The sequence below is a fragment of the Eulemur rufifrons genome, chromosome 3, assembly GCF_041146395.1.
Source record: "Eulemur rufifrons isolate Redbay chromosome 3, OSU_ERuf_1, whole genome shotgun sequence".
NCBI lineage: Eukaryota > Metazoa > Chordata > Mammalia > Primates > Lemuridae > Eulemur > Eulemur rufifrons.
This window is the reverse complement of record NC_090985.1, coordinates 86,619,290-86,634,952: the sequence shown is the minus strand read 5'-3', so window position 1 is coordinate 86,634,952 and position 15,663 is coordinate 86,619,290. Positions and strand designations below refer to the sequence as shown.

The window sequence follows — 15,663 nt, the reverse complement described above, 5'->3', positions numbered from 1 at the left end:
GAGGATATTAAATCCACAGATGCTGAAGGTCTTTTGGCATCTGAATTACAGACCTATAGCAGGAGGCCACAATGCAATCACTGTTCACCTCTTCATTGTTATAGCATAAGTGAGATCATTTTGAGGGAGACAGGCAGGTGATACAGAACTGAATATCATAAAAGAAATTGCTCTGGAACACCATGACTTGGATTTTTAGTTGTTTGCCATCTACCCACTGCTATAGTTGGTTCCTAATTTGTCACAAATTCATAAAGCCTCTGAACCTCAGATTCTTTCTCTGTAATAAGGACTGTCAATTCCCACTTCCAAGGGCGGAGGTTAGGAGAATCTGAGCCCGGGTTGTGTGAGGTGTTCGTAAACATGAAAGCAGCCCACAAAATCAAGGCTCTAGCATCATTCAATCAGGTATCACTGGCTTTAAAATCTTGCTTTGTTCCTGGAGCCGAATAAAAACACACGGAAGCACTGTGTTCCTGTGTTCCAGTAGGCTGAAATGGACATTGTGTAAAAGGTTTAACTTACTTCTTTTACAAACCACTGACAAAAGGCAGGACCGATCCATTCTCTGGCATGAATACCGCAGTCTATCCAGACAGCTCTTTTGTAAGGTCGTGATCTTCTGCCCAGCTGAAAACAAGAGTATTCACAGTAACCAACTCAGCCTTTTATTTTTGGATTCACTGACCAGCATAATTTGATAAGCTTCCAGCATAATTCTTCACTAGTTTTGTTCATTAGGAAATGTATAAAAAAGATAAAGAGATTTCTTATCTACTTCAGAAGTCCAGGCTTGTTTATGCAGAAATAATAAAATTATTCCCCTAATTTATAATAAAAGAAATAGAAAATACAAAAGGAAAAGGGAAATCCCTAAAGTAGGAAGGATTTCTTCTCCATTTTAATATATTAATAGTACGTGACTGTTAAGTAAAAAGCTAAATTTTCCCCCTCCCCCCTGCTTTTCTCTCTCTCTCTTTAACCCAAGGAATATTTCTTAAAGAAATAGCTATGTTTTATAGGTGGATAAATTCTAACTTTATTGCACCACAAAATGGAAACATAAAACAACTTGATTTGTAGAATCAAGGGACAGATTTTTCTTTACAACCCTACTATCTATATTATTTTTAACCTAGTTTCTAACCCAGTAATCAATAGGTAGCTCTTGATATTATATTCATAGGGGATCTAGTTTTCATCTATTCATTAATTCACTCAACTAATATTTCAGGAAATTCTTTCTAATGTCAGACAGTGTGCTCGGTACTGGAGACTGAAAGATGGAAAGACAAGAAATTTACACCCCAGTAGGGAGGGCAGACGTGTAAGCAATCCATCAACTATTATGATGTGAATATCTGTAAGTTACTGTGGGAACATAGAGTGTTATGTTGAATTTTCCTAGAGAATGAAAGAAAATTTCTCAGAAGAAGAGAGCCGGAGTACTTGAGCAAGACTTGCAGCATGTCTGGCAGCCAAGTTAGAGGAAGGCATCTCAAGCTTGGAAGAGAATCTGAGCACATCATATTTGAGAAACTGCTTCTGCCATCTGAGGGAGGCATGACAGATGAAGCTGGACATGGAAGTCCCTGGGTACCATATAAGAGAGAGGAGCCTTCCTCCTGTATTCCACGAGAGGCTTTCTGTGTACGTGTGTCAATGCACAGTTGTGTTAGAGAGCTCACACCGACAGCAGCATGGAAGGTGGATTAGAGATGACAAGGTTGAGGATGGAGGCTCCGAGGAAGCTCAGGAAGAGGCCACTGCTGCAATAGTCCAGGGAGAACAGATACAGAGAGAAGTCAGGGCAACAGTAGTGAGGGTAAGAGAAGAGATTGGGACAGACTCAAAACATATTTAGTGGAAAGAATTATCAGCTTTTGGCGATAAATTTAAAGTGAATGGTTAAAATAAAAGAGAGGAATTTAGGATGATGCTCATGTTTCTGAACTGGGAGGAGAGAGGTGCCATTCTGAGTCTGAGGTGCTTTTGTGAATACACAGATGAGAATGCCAAGTAGGCAATGATGGATGAATTTAAGGCTCCAGAGAGTGGACCCCACTGGCTACAAAGGTCTGGGATGATCGTTGAAACTGTGGCACAGATGTGCCCATCTAGAGAGGGTTTCTGGTATGAAAGCAGAGCTGAGGATAGTCCTGGGGATTGATCAGCAGACCCTACGGAAAGGACAGGGCAAGAGGAGCCAGTGAACGAGACCGGAATGGCCAGAGACAGGAGGAAGGTCAACTAGGAGTCATCGCTGAACTTAGAGAAGTTTCAGAGGCGTGTTGGGGCAAAGTCTGGGCAGTCAAAGTTGGAACGGGAAGTGAGAAAGTAGAGATGGCCGCTACAGGTGAATCTTTTTAGAAGTTGGGCTAAGACAGGATGGGGAACTATAAGTTAGTAGCTAGAGGAGAATGTAGGATCAAAGGATGGGAATAATGCATGTCTTCTTACACATTTATATAGTTTTGCACTGGTTCATCTTAAGTAGCACCAACTCACAAATAATTTGCATCGACGACTCTAAATATGTTAGGAACAGTATTCTCTAGAATAGTCAATTGGAAAAAAATTAAACATGGTTCAAAAACCTATGGGAAAATATTTTGTAAATTATCAGATGATGTTAAATGTAAGAGTCTATGACAGATCATTTATCTCTCCTGTACATCAAAGTTGAAAATGATGAGTGTATGGTGAATATTTTCTATTTAGTTCACAATTTCTTATTTTTACCTTTAAAATAAAAAGAGTTCTTCCTTCATATGATCTTCCAATAGAGAACATGTGAATGAGGCCTGAATGAGTTTTATTCAGATGATGCATCCAATTTTGAATCTAAGAGCAAATAAATAACAACCATGTCAGACTCTCTCACAATGACGGAGCTTTTAGAGAACAAAGGTAATAAAAAGACAACGGTAGGTCTCAGAATTCAAAGAGCACACATGGAGTACAAAATTGAACAAAAAACCAATTTTCTATTTTTAATTTTCTCTGACCACTTAAAATTACATTTTCTGCCTTTCTGGGTAGTAGCATATGATGCATGTGTTGTCCCTGCTTTAAAGCATACCTTCTCCTACCATTTATCACTAATACCTAATGGTAGAGTTAAAAAAAAAATTAATTGATGTGTTCTGGTTTCTTCTTGAAACAAAATTTATTTCCATTTTCTCACAAGTATTTAAGAGGAAAAGAAATAAATCAACTTTAGGAAAACTGCCCAAACTACCTGAAAGTGTTTCTTAAAGTTCCATATATTATAATTTGCCACTGAACAGAAGATGCTAAGAAAAAGGCATTATCTTTTGCATTTAAAGGTTATTCTACCGAGCCGCACATTGGAGGGCATACTCTGAATAATTTCACCAGAGATAGTGATACATTTGCATTGATCCATTCACACACACTTATCTGTCATCTGGAGAAGGTATATTTAAGATGGATGAATAAGGTGTTTCATTTCTGACTTTAAAAGCCCCGTAAGGAGTAAAGAAATAACACCAAAGTGTTTCACTGTTCCATGATATAAAAGGGTCTGTGCTAAAAAAAATATATAAAATACATTTTGGAAAGTACTCATGTTTTCTTTTATTTCTATTCTTATTTAATCTGATGTGCAAGATATATATATATATCTCTCACATGTATATGTATATCTATATTATATTTTTAAAATTTGACTTTTTTCTAGTGCATGTTAACAGTACTTTTGTGTGCCAAGTTATCTAAAACCTTTCCATTGCTTCTTACTTCAAGCTTTTAAAATGTGTGTTGAGACATGAAATATGTGGAAATAATTTTGAGAAGAGAGTTGTCATCAAGACAATACAAAATACTCTTTAGAACAGGATCTCATTAATTTTATGTCTGGTGTTCCTTTGTCCAGTACAGGGGAAGCATGGAAAATGTACATATGTATGTATGTATTCATTCATTCATTCTGTCAACAATTATCTATTTGAAGATCTCTATTTTCCTGCCACTGGGGATATAGTGGTGAACCAGAAAGAAATGGCCTGCCTGCATGGAACTTGCAACTTATTAGGAGAAAAAGGCATTAATCAAATAATCATACAATTACATAATTCAAAACTGTGATAGGTATCACATTCGTGTGCTGTGGGGGCAGGTAGTACATGGGGGTGGGGGTGGGGGGTGGAGGGAGGAGTCTGATCCAGCCTGGGAGAGTCGATACAGCTAACTTCTTGTTTCAGCTAAAATTTGAAGAATAACAAGTTGTCCAGGTGAACAGTAACGGAGGAGGGGACTGTGAGTTTTCCAGGTCGAATAGATAACAGCATATTCAGAGTGCAGAGGTGCCACACACAGAGCTTGGCCTTTGGGAGGTCTCGACCATGCAGAGGGTGTGGGGGCAAGTGTCAAAGTCCTCTCTACCCCTCGGCCAAATCACTGCCTTCAAACACTGACTTGCTTTACTCTCCACGGCTTTTTAGTTCAGGCCATTGTGACTGTTATTATAACAACATTACCTCACTCTCCCATTGCACTTCCCATGTCCTTCGTAGGGGAGGGTTAGGTAAAGCAGGTGAAATTCAAATTATTTTGCTAGTTCTTATAGAGCAGTAAAAGACTTAACGGAAGAGATACATGAACTGAGGTGCCCAGGCCATACGACGGCTGTACGTACATACTCTTCACGTAGCCCCTTCTCTGTCTTTATGCTTCTCCATCAATCTTTAGAACTAAACGATAAAGATGCACTTGTAAAAAAAAAAAAGCAATAAAAGCTTCTTTGATTACATACTTCTTCTAAGGAGTGATACACTTCATAATTATATCCAGGAAGGGACCTTCGACTTCTCTGGGTTTGTGAGCTGCTTCCCCTTTCCAGTGCTTTCTGGAGATCTTCTATGAGGATCCTGGATTTGAAATGATAGATGTGATGAAAAGGAAATTGAGATAATAAAAAAATCAGGCAACATCTAAAGAAAATCATATGTATCTATGTAAAGAAGGACTATGGCAATCGATATTTATAAAAATACCAAATGTTGAGAAAATATTCTTTTTCAGGAAAGGAAAACTGTGAAATGAGGTAATAAATTTAAAGTATAAATAGGCAGATGTACCCAAATAATAACAGTAGTAATAACAACTACTACTGATTGAGCAGCTACAACAGCCGAGGGATGGCCACGAACGCGTACATTTGAGGACTTCCCGCGAGCCTGCACTGTGCTATGTGTTTGATGTACGTGATCGTAGCTGATAGCCCTACGTGGTACATTCTGTTGTTATCACCATTTTAAAAATGGAAAAGCTGAGCCTCAAAAGTGTTAAGAACTTGCCGATGTCACTCTGCTGGTCAGTGCAGAGCCGGAATTTGAACTTGGGAGGTGAACCCAAATTCCAATCCTGGGACTCCACGTCCAGGTGACATGATGAAAACTGGGCCCAGGCTGCTCCTCCACGCCCTTGTCACATCCCCTCTCCAGGTCCACGTGCTCACATCCCTTCCACCACCCAGAGACTGTCCTTAGGTCACCTGCCAGCACACCTGACCTGAGACTCAGAGAGAGAAAGGAAAGGAGGGAGGAAGCTACAGTCCTCAAGAGGAAACTGAAGAAATACCCAGAATTGGAAAAAGCTATTTCGCTGCCTGCCAGTATCAAGGATGCCAAGAGACGAGGAGCTCAACTGAGCGTAATGAGCGCATTTGGAAATTAAAGGCTGAAGCCAGGGTGGGGGATTCCAGGCTGTGTGGAACCAGCTCCAGGTGGAGTCATTCGTGTTCCTGATGTGACATCTGAGCTAGACAGATACAGGCTTGTCTTCCCAATACTCACCAGCCTCCACTAATGAGAGCACCATGAGGTACCAAGGCGCTTCACTCATTTGCAATACTTAAAGATATTAGAAAACCTTTCAGTGATTTTTCTGGGCCTGGCAGGTGGCTAAAAAGCTTTGCTTTCATGTTTTATTTTCCAAAAGAACCTATTGCTTAATGGCTATTAAAAGACCATGTAATGAGCATCTTTAAATGACTTCCAAGGCTGATCTATATAAGCCACTTAGGTTTTAAAAATTATCTTGAACCATCTGAATAAATACTTTTTGGTTCATGAAGGAAATAGATTTTTCTTAGGGTCATATTGGGTATAGGACATTCTTTTTCACTTACTCATTTGTTATTTATTGAGTGTCCACTGTGGACAAAGTATTTAATTAGGAATTGATTATGGACTTACTGTTCTTTTCTTTCAACTTTGGACTTTAAAACTGGAAACACCTTAGAAGTCAAAATAAGGAGAGGTGGCTCAGAGCTTGGTCAAGGCTCCTGGCATCCAAACATGAGTGGCCCGTTAAGTCAGTCTGAACACCATCTGTATTTGTGTTTTCTTTCTTCCCTCAAGCTAAGAAGTTACAGATGACTAGGTTTGTGTGGGCTAAAGAACTTCACAATATTGCGAAGATCGGTCTTGGGCCAAATGAACCTCTGTGTCAATGTCCTGACTTTCTTGTGCTGGGGGAGAATCCGGGAGGGGCAAGAAGGAGGCAAGTTTGGGTGGGGCTGAGGTGGTTCTAAACTGTCAACATATTCCAGCACTGCAGGTGACCTTCAGGTCTCTTTCCTTCCCCAGGACCAGCTAGCCATCTCTCCTGGCTCCTTTTTTCTATCTCAGGAAACTAAAGAAAAAAAAAAAAAAAGTAGATTTGCCAAAGCCAGCAATCTATACAAGGATCTCCTTTTGAATTTCCAGTTTCTAAAGTCTATGGTACGTTGTTATGGCAGTCTAGCAAACTAATACAGGTCTCTTTTTAGTAACTTAGACTGCACCCTAATACAGGCCCTAAGAGACCAATGTTAAGTTAAACAGTAATTGTGATATGCAAGGCCCAAACCCATTTTCCTTATCAAGTAGTTGACCAGAAACCAGCATATGGACTAGAAGGCTGTGAAATGGAATCTCAAAATGGTCTTCATGAACTGTTATATTTTCTTAGTTCCTTATGGCCTATTATTATTCCTAGGCTAGTTGTGTGTACTCCCATAGCAATGACTAGAAGTATTCAGAACTGTCCAAGTGATGTCATCACTCAGTGCAAAACCACGTCCCCAAAGCTTCCAGGGTGGGGAGGGACCCTCAAAAATCCAAATTTCATTGCTATTTTTTTTTTTTACAGGTATTTAATTTTTAAAATGACCAAAAATTTTTTTTTCTGGCAGAATGAGTCATTTCATAGAGAGGGGTTGATCGCCTAGGGGACAGACACATGGGGTCACATTATCCCCACTTTAAAAATCACTATAGCCATTAAGTATTCCTGTACAGAGTAAATGATAATCTTTTGAAAATACTCCAGGCTACAATAATAAACGTCAATTAAAATGATCTCTACCTACTGGGCCCGTGGAATTTAATCGACTTTAACGTGTTATTATCTTGGGACCAACAGAATGAATAATTCTAAATGATTGTTCTCCATGAGGAGGCAACTGACTTAAACACTCATTTTTTTAGACTCTATTCTCTGTGACATAAAGTGTGATATTTTATTCTATGTCAGTTCCACATGACCTAAATTTAATGGCAGGAAATAGAGACTTGTTAAGCTAACTGGAAGATTCTTTTCTACTGAATAATAATTAATGAAGCATGTGCGTTGTGACTGAGCGCCTATAGATATAATTGCCAGGCTCTTTCCTGTGAGGCATTCAGAGAATCACAGTACGCCCTCAAAGCTAGAGCAGATGCTAAAATGTGTCCAGTACGAACAATAGTTTTATGCACCGCTGTGATTCCATTCTAGAAGCACAGATGAAATACCTTTCTGCAAAAACCAAATCACAGCTTTAATAAGGCTGTAAATTTCTTTCTGGCAGGGCTGTCTCTGTGTGGCCCAGAGGTGTCACTGTCATCTGGCACCCCTTGGCCCAGCCCTTCAGAGAGACTGGACCCTCACCATGGACCCACAGAGCCATGGCCCACCCCCCCAGTGCCCCCCGCCCCCCAACAGCATCAGGGACCTGTGTGCCAGTCTGGACAGTACAACGACCTGCTAAAAAGTTGGGATAGTTGAGGGTAGTCATTTACAATCATGCTTCTCAACCCTCAAATCCTAGGATTCCCAGTGAAAAATAAGTCACTCCCTCTTGTATCATGAATTCCCCACACTATACTTCTCTTCCCAGATCTTCCACCGACACCCCTTCTCTCCACCACCTGCTTTTCCTTGTGCCCACTGGAGTCCTGCTTCCACCGAAAATAAACTTCCTACAACCTCCAGTCTCTTCAGAGAACTAGCTTTTCTTATATTCTTGGCCCCATCAGAAATTTGACAGTAAAGGACATACGTTCTTCTGTGGCTTTCTACCCCCCATACCCCCACCCACCATGGGGCCAGCGGGAGGGAGGGCAGCTTTCTCCTGGACCCATCTCTGCTTTCCCATTAATCTTCTAACTTCTGGAACACTCATCCTCCTGCGCCTCGTGCCACTCCTGGCTGCTTTCTTAGAGCTCCTGGCTCCGCCCTGACAGCCCTGCCCCAGGAGTATGTGGCTCCCTCCTCCTCTAATCTCGCCATCAGCCAAAGAGATTCCAGCCTGCTCTGTGATTCTGGTGATTCAGCGCACCCATTCTTGGCTGCACCAGCCTCAGAGATCTGCACCCAACACTCCCTGTCAACCACTTCCTCCGGGCTACCCTGGACCTTGTCACCAGCTGTAAACATTCTACCCCAGAACTCTGAGCATCCAACAACCCACATTTTGTGGAATTTCCTTCCTTCCTGCTTCTTACATATCTGTTTTCAATTTAAAAGACCTTCATGCCTTCCTTGGTTCTTCCATTGGTCCCATCATGCCTCCCCATCCAGATTAGCCCCCATGATGAAAACTTGACCTAGTATCTCCTTGGGAACCTCAATGTCCTTGCCACCCTGGCCTTTCTATGGTCCGATCCAATGAAACCTCAACTCTGTAGCAAGGCTGCAATCTCTCTTTTCCGCATCAACTACTTTTCTTGGTCCTTACTCCAGTTTTCCTCTTGGAAATGCACTTCAACCCCTATTTCTTCACTTTCAGTTGGTAATTTGGCTTCTTACTTCATCCAGAAAATTTAGCCATTGGCTGTCATCTTTTTCCAGTGTTAGGTAGGGCCACATTTGCCTCTTCAGTCTGGGGGAGGAGGCATCCTTCCTGCTGTTCACACCCAGTCCCGCACCTGTACATTCTCTCTGGCACCATCAGTGTCTCCCTCCCTATTGGTCCTTCCCCTCAACCAACAGACATGCCAATTTCCCTCTGCTTAAGCAAATCCCAGATCTCCCAAGCAATCACTCTTGCTGCATCTCTGAGTAGTCACTTCTCATTCTCTGCTTCTCCCCTTATTCTAACTGCTTAGAGCTGCTCTGCATTCTCACATCCTGTTCGCTTCTCTGTTTTCTACTGATAACAATCTCACCCCACTGTTGGAGTTGTCAGTGCACTTTCCATTGCCACATCCAAAAGAAACTTCTCGAACCTTTTCTCACTGGATATCACTGCAGCACTTGGCAACGTAGACCATTCCCTCTCTGTAAAGTCTTTCTTGTCTTCTTTAACTCCCGTGATTGTCTTCTACTTGCTCTCTTCTTACTGCTCCAACTATTTCTTTAAAAAAATAGCCTTCAAAATATCCACATCTGTTCAAATCTGTCTACTCGGTCACTCAAACTAGAAAATTTAGAGCCATCCTTTGACTTCTTCCTTTCCTACTTACCATCCAACCAAGAGGAGAGTCCAGTGATTTTTACATCTGAAATATTGTTTTTGAATGTTCTCCTGTTCCCACTACTCCGTTCTAACTTAAGGCCTCACCATCTCTGGACTGTTACTGTAGTTTCCTATTGCCTCCCCGCACTCCCACCCCACTGACATGTGGCTCTTTTGCAATAGGACAGCACCATCCACAAGATGGGTCTGAGCTTTCACTCCTGCACACGACTCCCCACAACGTGGCCTCCTCGCCTCTCTGCATCCTTTCTTTCTGCTCTCCGACTTGCACTGCACACTAACAGCCTGAGCTCCTATGCTGCTTCCCTTTGCTCATGTGGTTCCCGCTGCCTGCCAGGTCCTTGTCTCATCTGTGCCTGGCCCACGTGGCTCCTGTAGAAAGGCTCCTGTGCAGCCGCCTTCCCACCTGCCCCAGGCATTGCGAGGCTGCTCTCCTTTTTTCACAGAAAGAGGATCTGTGTTTACTCTGATCACTTAGTGGTAACAGTGAAACGATCTGTCCATGTGTTCGCTACCACCCCGGTTAGACTAATGAGCTCTTTGAGGTGAATAGATTCATGTCAGTTTTCTCAATATGAAAAACTGTACCTAAAACACTGTTGTAAGCACTTGATAAATAACCTGAATATAAGTATAGTTTAGTTCACTTTAGTATAAATGAATTTTTTTTTTTTTTTGAAATGGGATCTCACTCTGTTGCCCTGGGCAGAGTGCAGAGGCATCACCAAAGCTCACTGCAACCTCAAACTCCTAGGCTCAAGTGATCTTCAGCCTCAGCCTCTCGAGTAGCTGGGACCACAGGTGCGTATCACTATGTTTGGCTAATACAAATGAATTTTATAGCAATTGAAAAGCAATGCTTACTTGTACTGGATGTTGGCTTCCCGTAGGAAGGCTAACAGGGCTCGAGAACCATTCTGGGGAATATGGACATCAGTAACTGTTCCCTCTGATACATGGGAGACACTGCTGGGCTGCCACAGGTCCACCTATAGTGCAGGAACCAACCTGTAATTCATATTCAGTGTAGGTGGGGAAAGATCCATGTCACAATGTCAAACACATCATCTTGTTTACATACAGTAACACCAAACGTATTTTGGGATTAGAATCAATGCTTGCATCATCAGGATAAAAGTCCTATTTGATCTTGAATTTGGGCTCCAAATTATATCACATCCATATAGAGTTTGATCATAATTTACAAGTCATAGTTTGAAGATTGACACATTAAAGCCACAAGGTAAAAATGAGATAAAATAGTTTTAAGTTTGATATTGTTTTAAAATTATTTATTGTGCAAATATTTGGATAAACATAAGAAAGAAAAAGATATAAATCACCCTGTATCCTACCTCACAAGCAAATTGTAGTAATTGAAACAGCTTTTGGTAAGTTTATTTATTTTTTTTAATTTCAAAATATTAAGGAGGTACAAATGCTTTTGTTACATGGAGAGTTTTCAGTGCCTGAGTCAGGGCTATTAGTGTGCACATCCTCTGAATAGTGTTCATTGTACCCATTAGGTAGGTTTTTACCCATCTCCTCCCCATCACCCCTTGTTGATTTCCAACAATTTTTACTTTCCTCTGTGCTCATCGGCTAGTTCCAACTTATTAGAGAATACATGTGGTGTTTCTTTTACCATTCTTGAGATACTTCACTTAGGATAATGGTCTCCAGTTCTATCCAAATTGCTGCAAAAGACATTGATTCCTTTCTTTTTATGGTTGAGTAGTACTTTCTGGTATAATACATTTTGTTAATCCACTCATGCGTTGATGGGCACTTAGGTTGATTCTTTGCATCTTTGCAATATTGTGAACTGTGCTGTGATAAACATTTGAGCTCAGGTATCTTTTTGATAAAATGACTTGTTTTCTTTGGGGTAAATACCCAGTAGTGGGATTGCTGGGTCAAATGGTAAGTCTGTTTTTGTTTCTTTGGTGAATCTCCATACTGTCTTCCATAGAGGTTGTTTCCATAGGCACTACTAATTTGTAGTCCCACCAACAGTGTATAAGTATTCCTTTCTCTGTGTATCCACACCAGTATCTATTGTTTTTTTGACTTCTTATTAAGAATTATTCTGATGGGGGTAAGGTGATATTTCATTGTGGTTTTAATTTGCATTTCCTGAAGATTAGGGACATTGAGCATCTTATCATATGTTTCTTGGCCATCAGTCGATCTTCTTTTGAAAAAATTCTATTCCTGTCTTTTGCCTACTTTTTAATGGGGTTATTTGTTTTTTTCTTGATGATTTGTTTGAGTTCTTTGTAGCTTCTGGATATTAGCCCTTTATTGGATGTATAGTTTGTGAATATTTTCTCCCATTCTGTAGGCTATTTGCTCTGTTGATTATTTGATTATCTTGGCTGTGCAGAAGCCTTTTAATTTAATCAAGTCCCATTTATTTATTTTTGTTATTGCTGTAATTGCTTTTGGGGTCTTAGTCATAAATTCCTTGCCTAGGCTAATATCTATTAATAGAAGAGTTTTTCCTATATTTTCTTCTAGAATTTTTACAGTTTCATGCCTTACATTTAAGTCTTTTATCCATCTTGAATTAATTTTTGTGAGTGGTGAGAGGTAGGGGTTCTGTTTCATTCTTCTGCATGTGGCTATCCAATTTTCCCAGCACCATTTATTGAATAGGGCTTCTTTTCTCCAGTGTATGTTGTCTGCTTTGTCAAAGATCTGTTGGTTGTAGGTAGATGGTTTTATTTCTGGGTTCTCTGTTCTGTTCCATTGATCTATGTCTCTATTTTTATACCAATTTCATGCTGTTTTGGTTACTATAGCCTTGTAGTGTAGTGTGAAGTCTGGTTAATGTGATGCCTCCAGATTTGTTCTTTTTGTTTAAGATCGCTTTGGCTATTTGGGCTCTTGTTTGGTTACAACCAAAGCATAGAATTATTTTTTCAAGATCTGTGAAATATGATGGTATTTTGATGGGGATTGCATTGAATCACTTTTGGTAACTTTAAATGGAACATTCTCCAGCTGGCTCTTCCCCCAACACATGCCTTTCTCCAATTTCTTCTCAACCTTCACATGTCAATAGAAACATCCCTTTTAGGGGGGACTTAGCCATTAGGGTAGGTCTCCTTGTCACAGTTCTCAGAGCATCTTGTGCTTCTTTCATTCCATAGCTTCCTCTTGCCAGAGTGTAAGCTCTGTGAGGGCAAAGGGTTTGTGCATTTGGTTACCCTCCATTCCAAGTGCCTAGAATGGTGCCTTGTGTACATTAGCCACCCAATCACCATCAGTTGCATGGGTATAGACCTCCTCCCATGTGCTATTGTGCCTTGGTCAGTTTTCCCCACCTGATAGGAGATCTGCCTTCATCAACAGCAAGACCAAATTCAGATGGGAGAGAGGCGAGCCTATCTCTGCAGGAGCTTTGGGTAACATTTGCAATTAGGCAGTTTGTCTTTACAGTCCTGTCTCTGTCTTCCCTTGTCTGCTCTGGGCCTCCCTCTTCCTGCATAATTCATCCTGGTCCTGCTGCAGAGCTGTGATCTCTGCTAAGCCCTGATCTGATAAAGTTTAGTTACTTTATCTTCACTTCGGTATCAGTGTCTGCATTCTGTTAGGGAACTCTAGAAGACCAAAAAATACTTCGTGACTCAAGGAAATAAACCTCTAATGGTATAATTTAATCTGGAACAGGGTAGAGAGGCTTTTATTTTTGGAACAAATAGTCTACCTGTTTCCTTTTAAGCAGCTGACTCCACCATCTTGCAAGGGCAAATCTGACTCCGCTAACATGCCAGTCCAACGACCATAGAAAAACAGAAGTGTGAGGCTGGAAGGGATGCTGAGAGGTCATTCAATCCATCTGTCAGCCCTTGGGCAAGGATACATCTAGGACTGTACCAAACTGTCCCTAGTAGATGTGTCTAAACCGCATCTTTTAAGTCTCCAAAAGAGGAGAATCAACAGCATCCTAATTTAACTCATTTTCACAATTAACACTATTGTCAGACATTTTTCTTAATCCCTTACACAGCAGTACACTGTGTGTGTGAGAGTGTGTGTGTGTATGTGTTTTGGTTTTTAGTGAGGAATAGCTTGTTTCTTGCCTTAACAAGATAAAGCATGTTGGTATCTTTCCCTTTTCTGTGTATATTAGATTTTCTAATCCTTTATAATCATCTTTGGGACTTGCCTCTAAATCTATTACAGAGACAGATTTTTGAGATTAAGGCTAACAGTTTGCAGCTACACCTTAATGCCAGTAGAGGTGAGGAAATTGTCCTGTATGCAGAGGGCAGAGAGACACAGGTACCTAAAATAATACGAATTACCACTCTGGAGATGAGTCTAAGTGCTATTTTCTGGGGTACATGCTAAAATAAGAATCCTCATTCTACAGAAAAGAGTAGCTTCCTCACAGGAAAGTTCCAAAGAACTTGTCCTACATCAAGATTTGGAGAAGGCTTCCCAGGAAACTACCATGCCACCAGAAAGCAGTAGGTCAAAAGGACAATTGATTGAACAGAATTTGCAAAATCAGAAATTGTATTTTGTTGTGATATTTAGAAAGTAAATTAAAATGAATTATCAGTTTTTTCCAGTAATATTTTGGGGAAAGGGTGTTTGGATAAGTAGTGTGGATATTTTTAGTCAGGGTGGCAGGCATGTGCCTATATCAGGACACAGGGGACAATAAGAAGCATCCGAGATTTGTAAGGCATCACCCACTTTATACATATTATTTGTCTTTTCAATAATACCTCAAGATAGGAATTAATTGTAGATACAATTTAACGAATGAGAAGACTCAGGTTCATAGACGTTAAGTCACTTTCCCAAGGATGCACAGCTACAAAATGGCTGATACAGAATATGCTCAACTCCAGTGCCCATAATTTACTGACCCTGTACATGTCTTTAGGATTTTCTGAGACTACCCTAGAAGGATAAGCATTTTCCAGTTTCCTGACTTTGAGTTTGAGGGGGTCTGCTCAGTAGGTCTCACACCCTGGTCTTTCCTTTGGAGTAATTTATCCTATAAATTGATACGCAGATATTTCAAGGTTCCAATCGGCCCATTGTGTGTAGGTTTCTATCAGTCATTTCCTCAGGGTCTGATCACATCTGGATGAGGTGATAAGTGCTTCTGAACTGCAAAGCTGTATGACCCTGGGTTATGACATAACAAAAGTACTGAGAACCTTGTTAGGATGGCCTTGAGCTGTTTGCCAACCATCTCCGGTCTTTGCTACAAACAGCCACCTGATATTCCCCAGGAAAGGACACTCCTTTCCAGAGCCTTCTGGCTATTCCCATGCGTCCCTTCATGTGATCACCCATCATATATATTCAGATCTATTTAAGAGGTGAGGGTAGTTTAATGTCATGGTCACTATTCCATTTGGAATTTGACAGGCTGGGGCTGAAATTCTAGCTCTGGCAGCTCTGTGTGACTTTGGGGAGGTTTTAACATTTCTGAGCTTCAGTCTCCTCATCTGTACTATGAAGATAAACAACCCACCCACAGGCTTTTTTGGAGGATTCATGGGAATAGCAGAAGTAAAACACATAGCCGAGAGTCTGGCATATAGTAAGAGCTTGAAAACTAATAGCTATTTCTTACGATGGCTATTTGAAAAGCATATGAAAAGAAAAGCTGGAAGAAGCAAAGACAAAGTTCCACTTTGTATGGTTAAGATGAAAGAGATGGTGAGATCATGCCCTCATTTAGGAAGATTAAAACCTAGAGATGGCTTTAAGCGTATGGGGGCAGGAAGCAATACGTAAATCAAGAATACGAACAAAGCAGGAATATTTCCTAGCACAAAGGCACATGGCTGTATTTGAAGCCACTACAGTGGTGGTCAATTCCATGGGCTCTGGATCTGACTCCCTACAGTCAAATTTAGGCTCCCATTTAGTATCTTTGTGAT

At 40.8% G+C, this 15,663-nt stretch overlaps 1 protein-coding gene across 1 annotated transcript in view; it reads right to left on the bottom strand.

Annotated features, from left to right (window-relative positions):
• Nucleotides 1–15,663, bottom strand: part of CPA6 (carboxypeptidase A6) — a 265,046-nt gene that overhangs the window by 71,673 nt on the left and 177,710 nt on the right. Inside the window, exons 3-6 of the mRNA XM_069466420.1 lie at nucleotides 10,613–10,737; nucleotides 4,778–4,892; nucleotides 2,743–2,844; nucleotides 526–630 (exon numbers count right to left, since the gene is read on the bottom strand). Coding sequence (XP_069322521.1) covers nucleotides 526–630; nucleotides 2,743–2,844; nucleotides 4,778–4,892; nucleotides 10,613–10,737 — 447 coding nt within the window. The remainder of the gene's footprint in view (nucleotides 1–525; nucleotides 631–2,742; nucleotides 2,845–4,777; nucleotides 4,893–10,612; nucleotides 10,738–15,663) is intronic.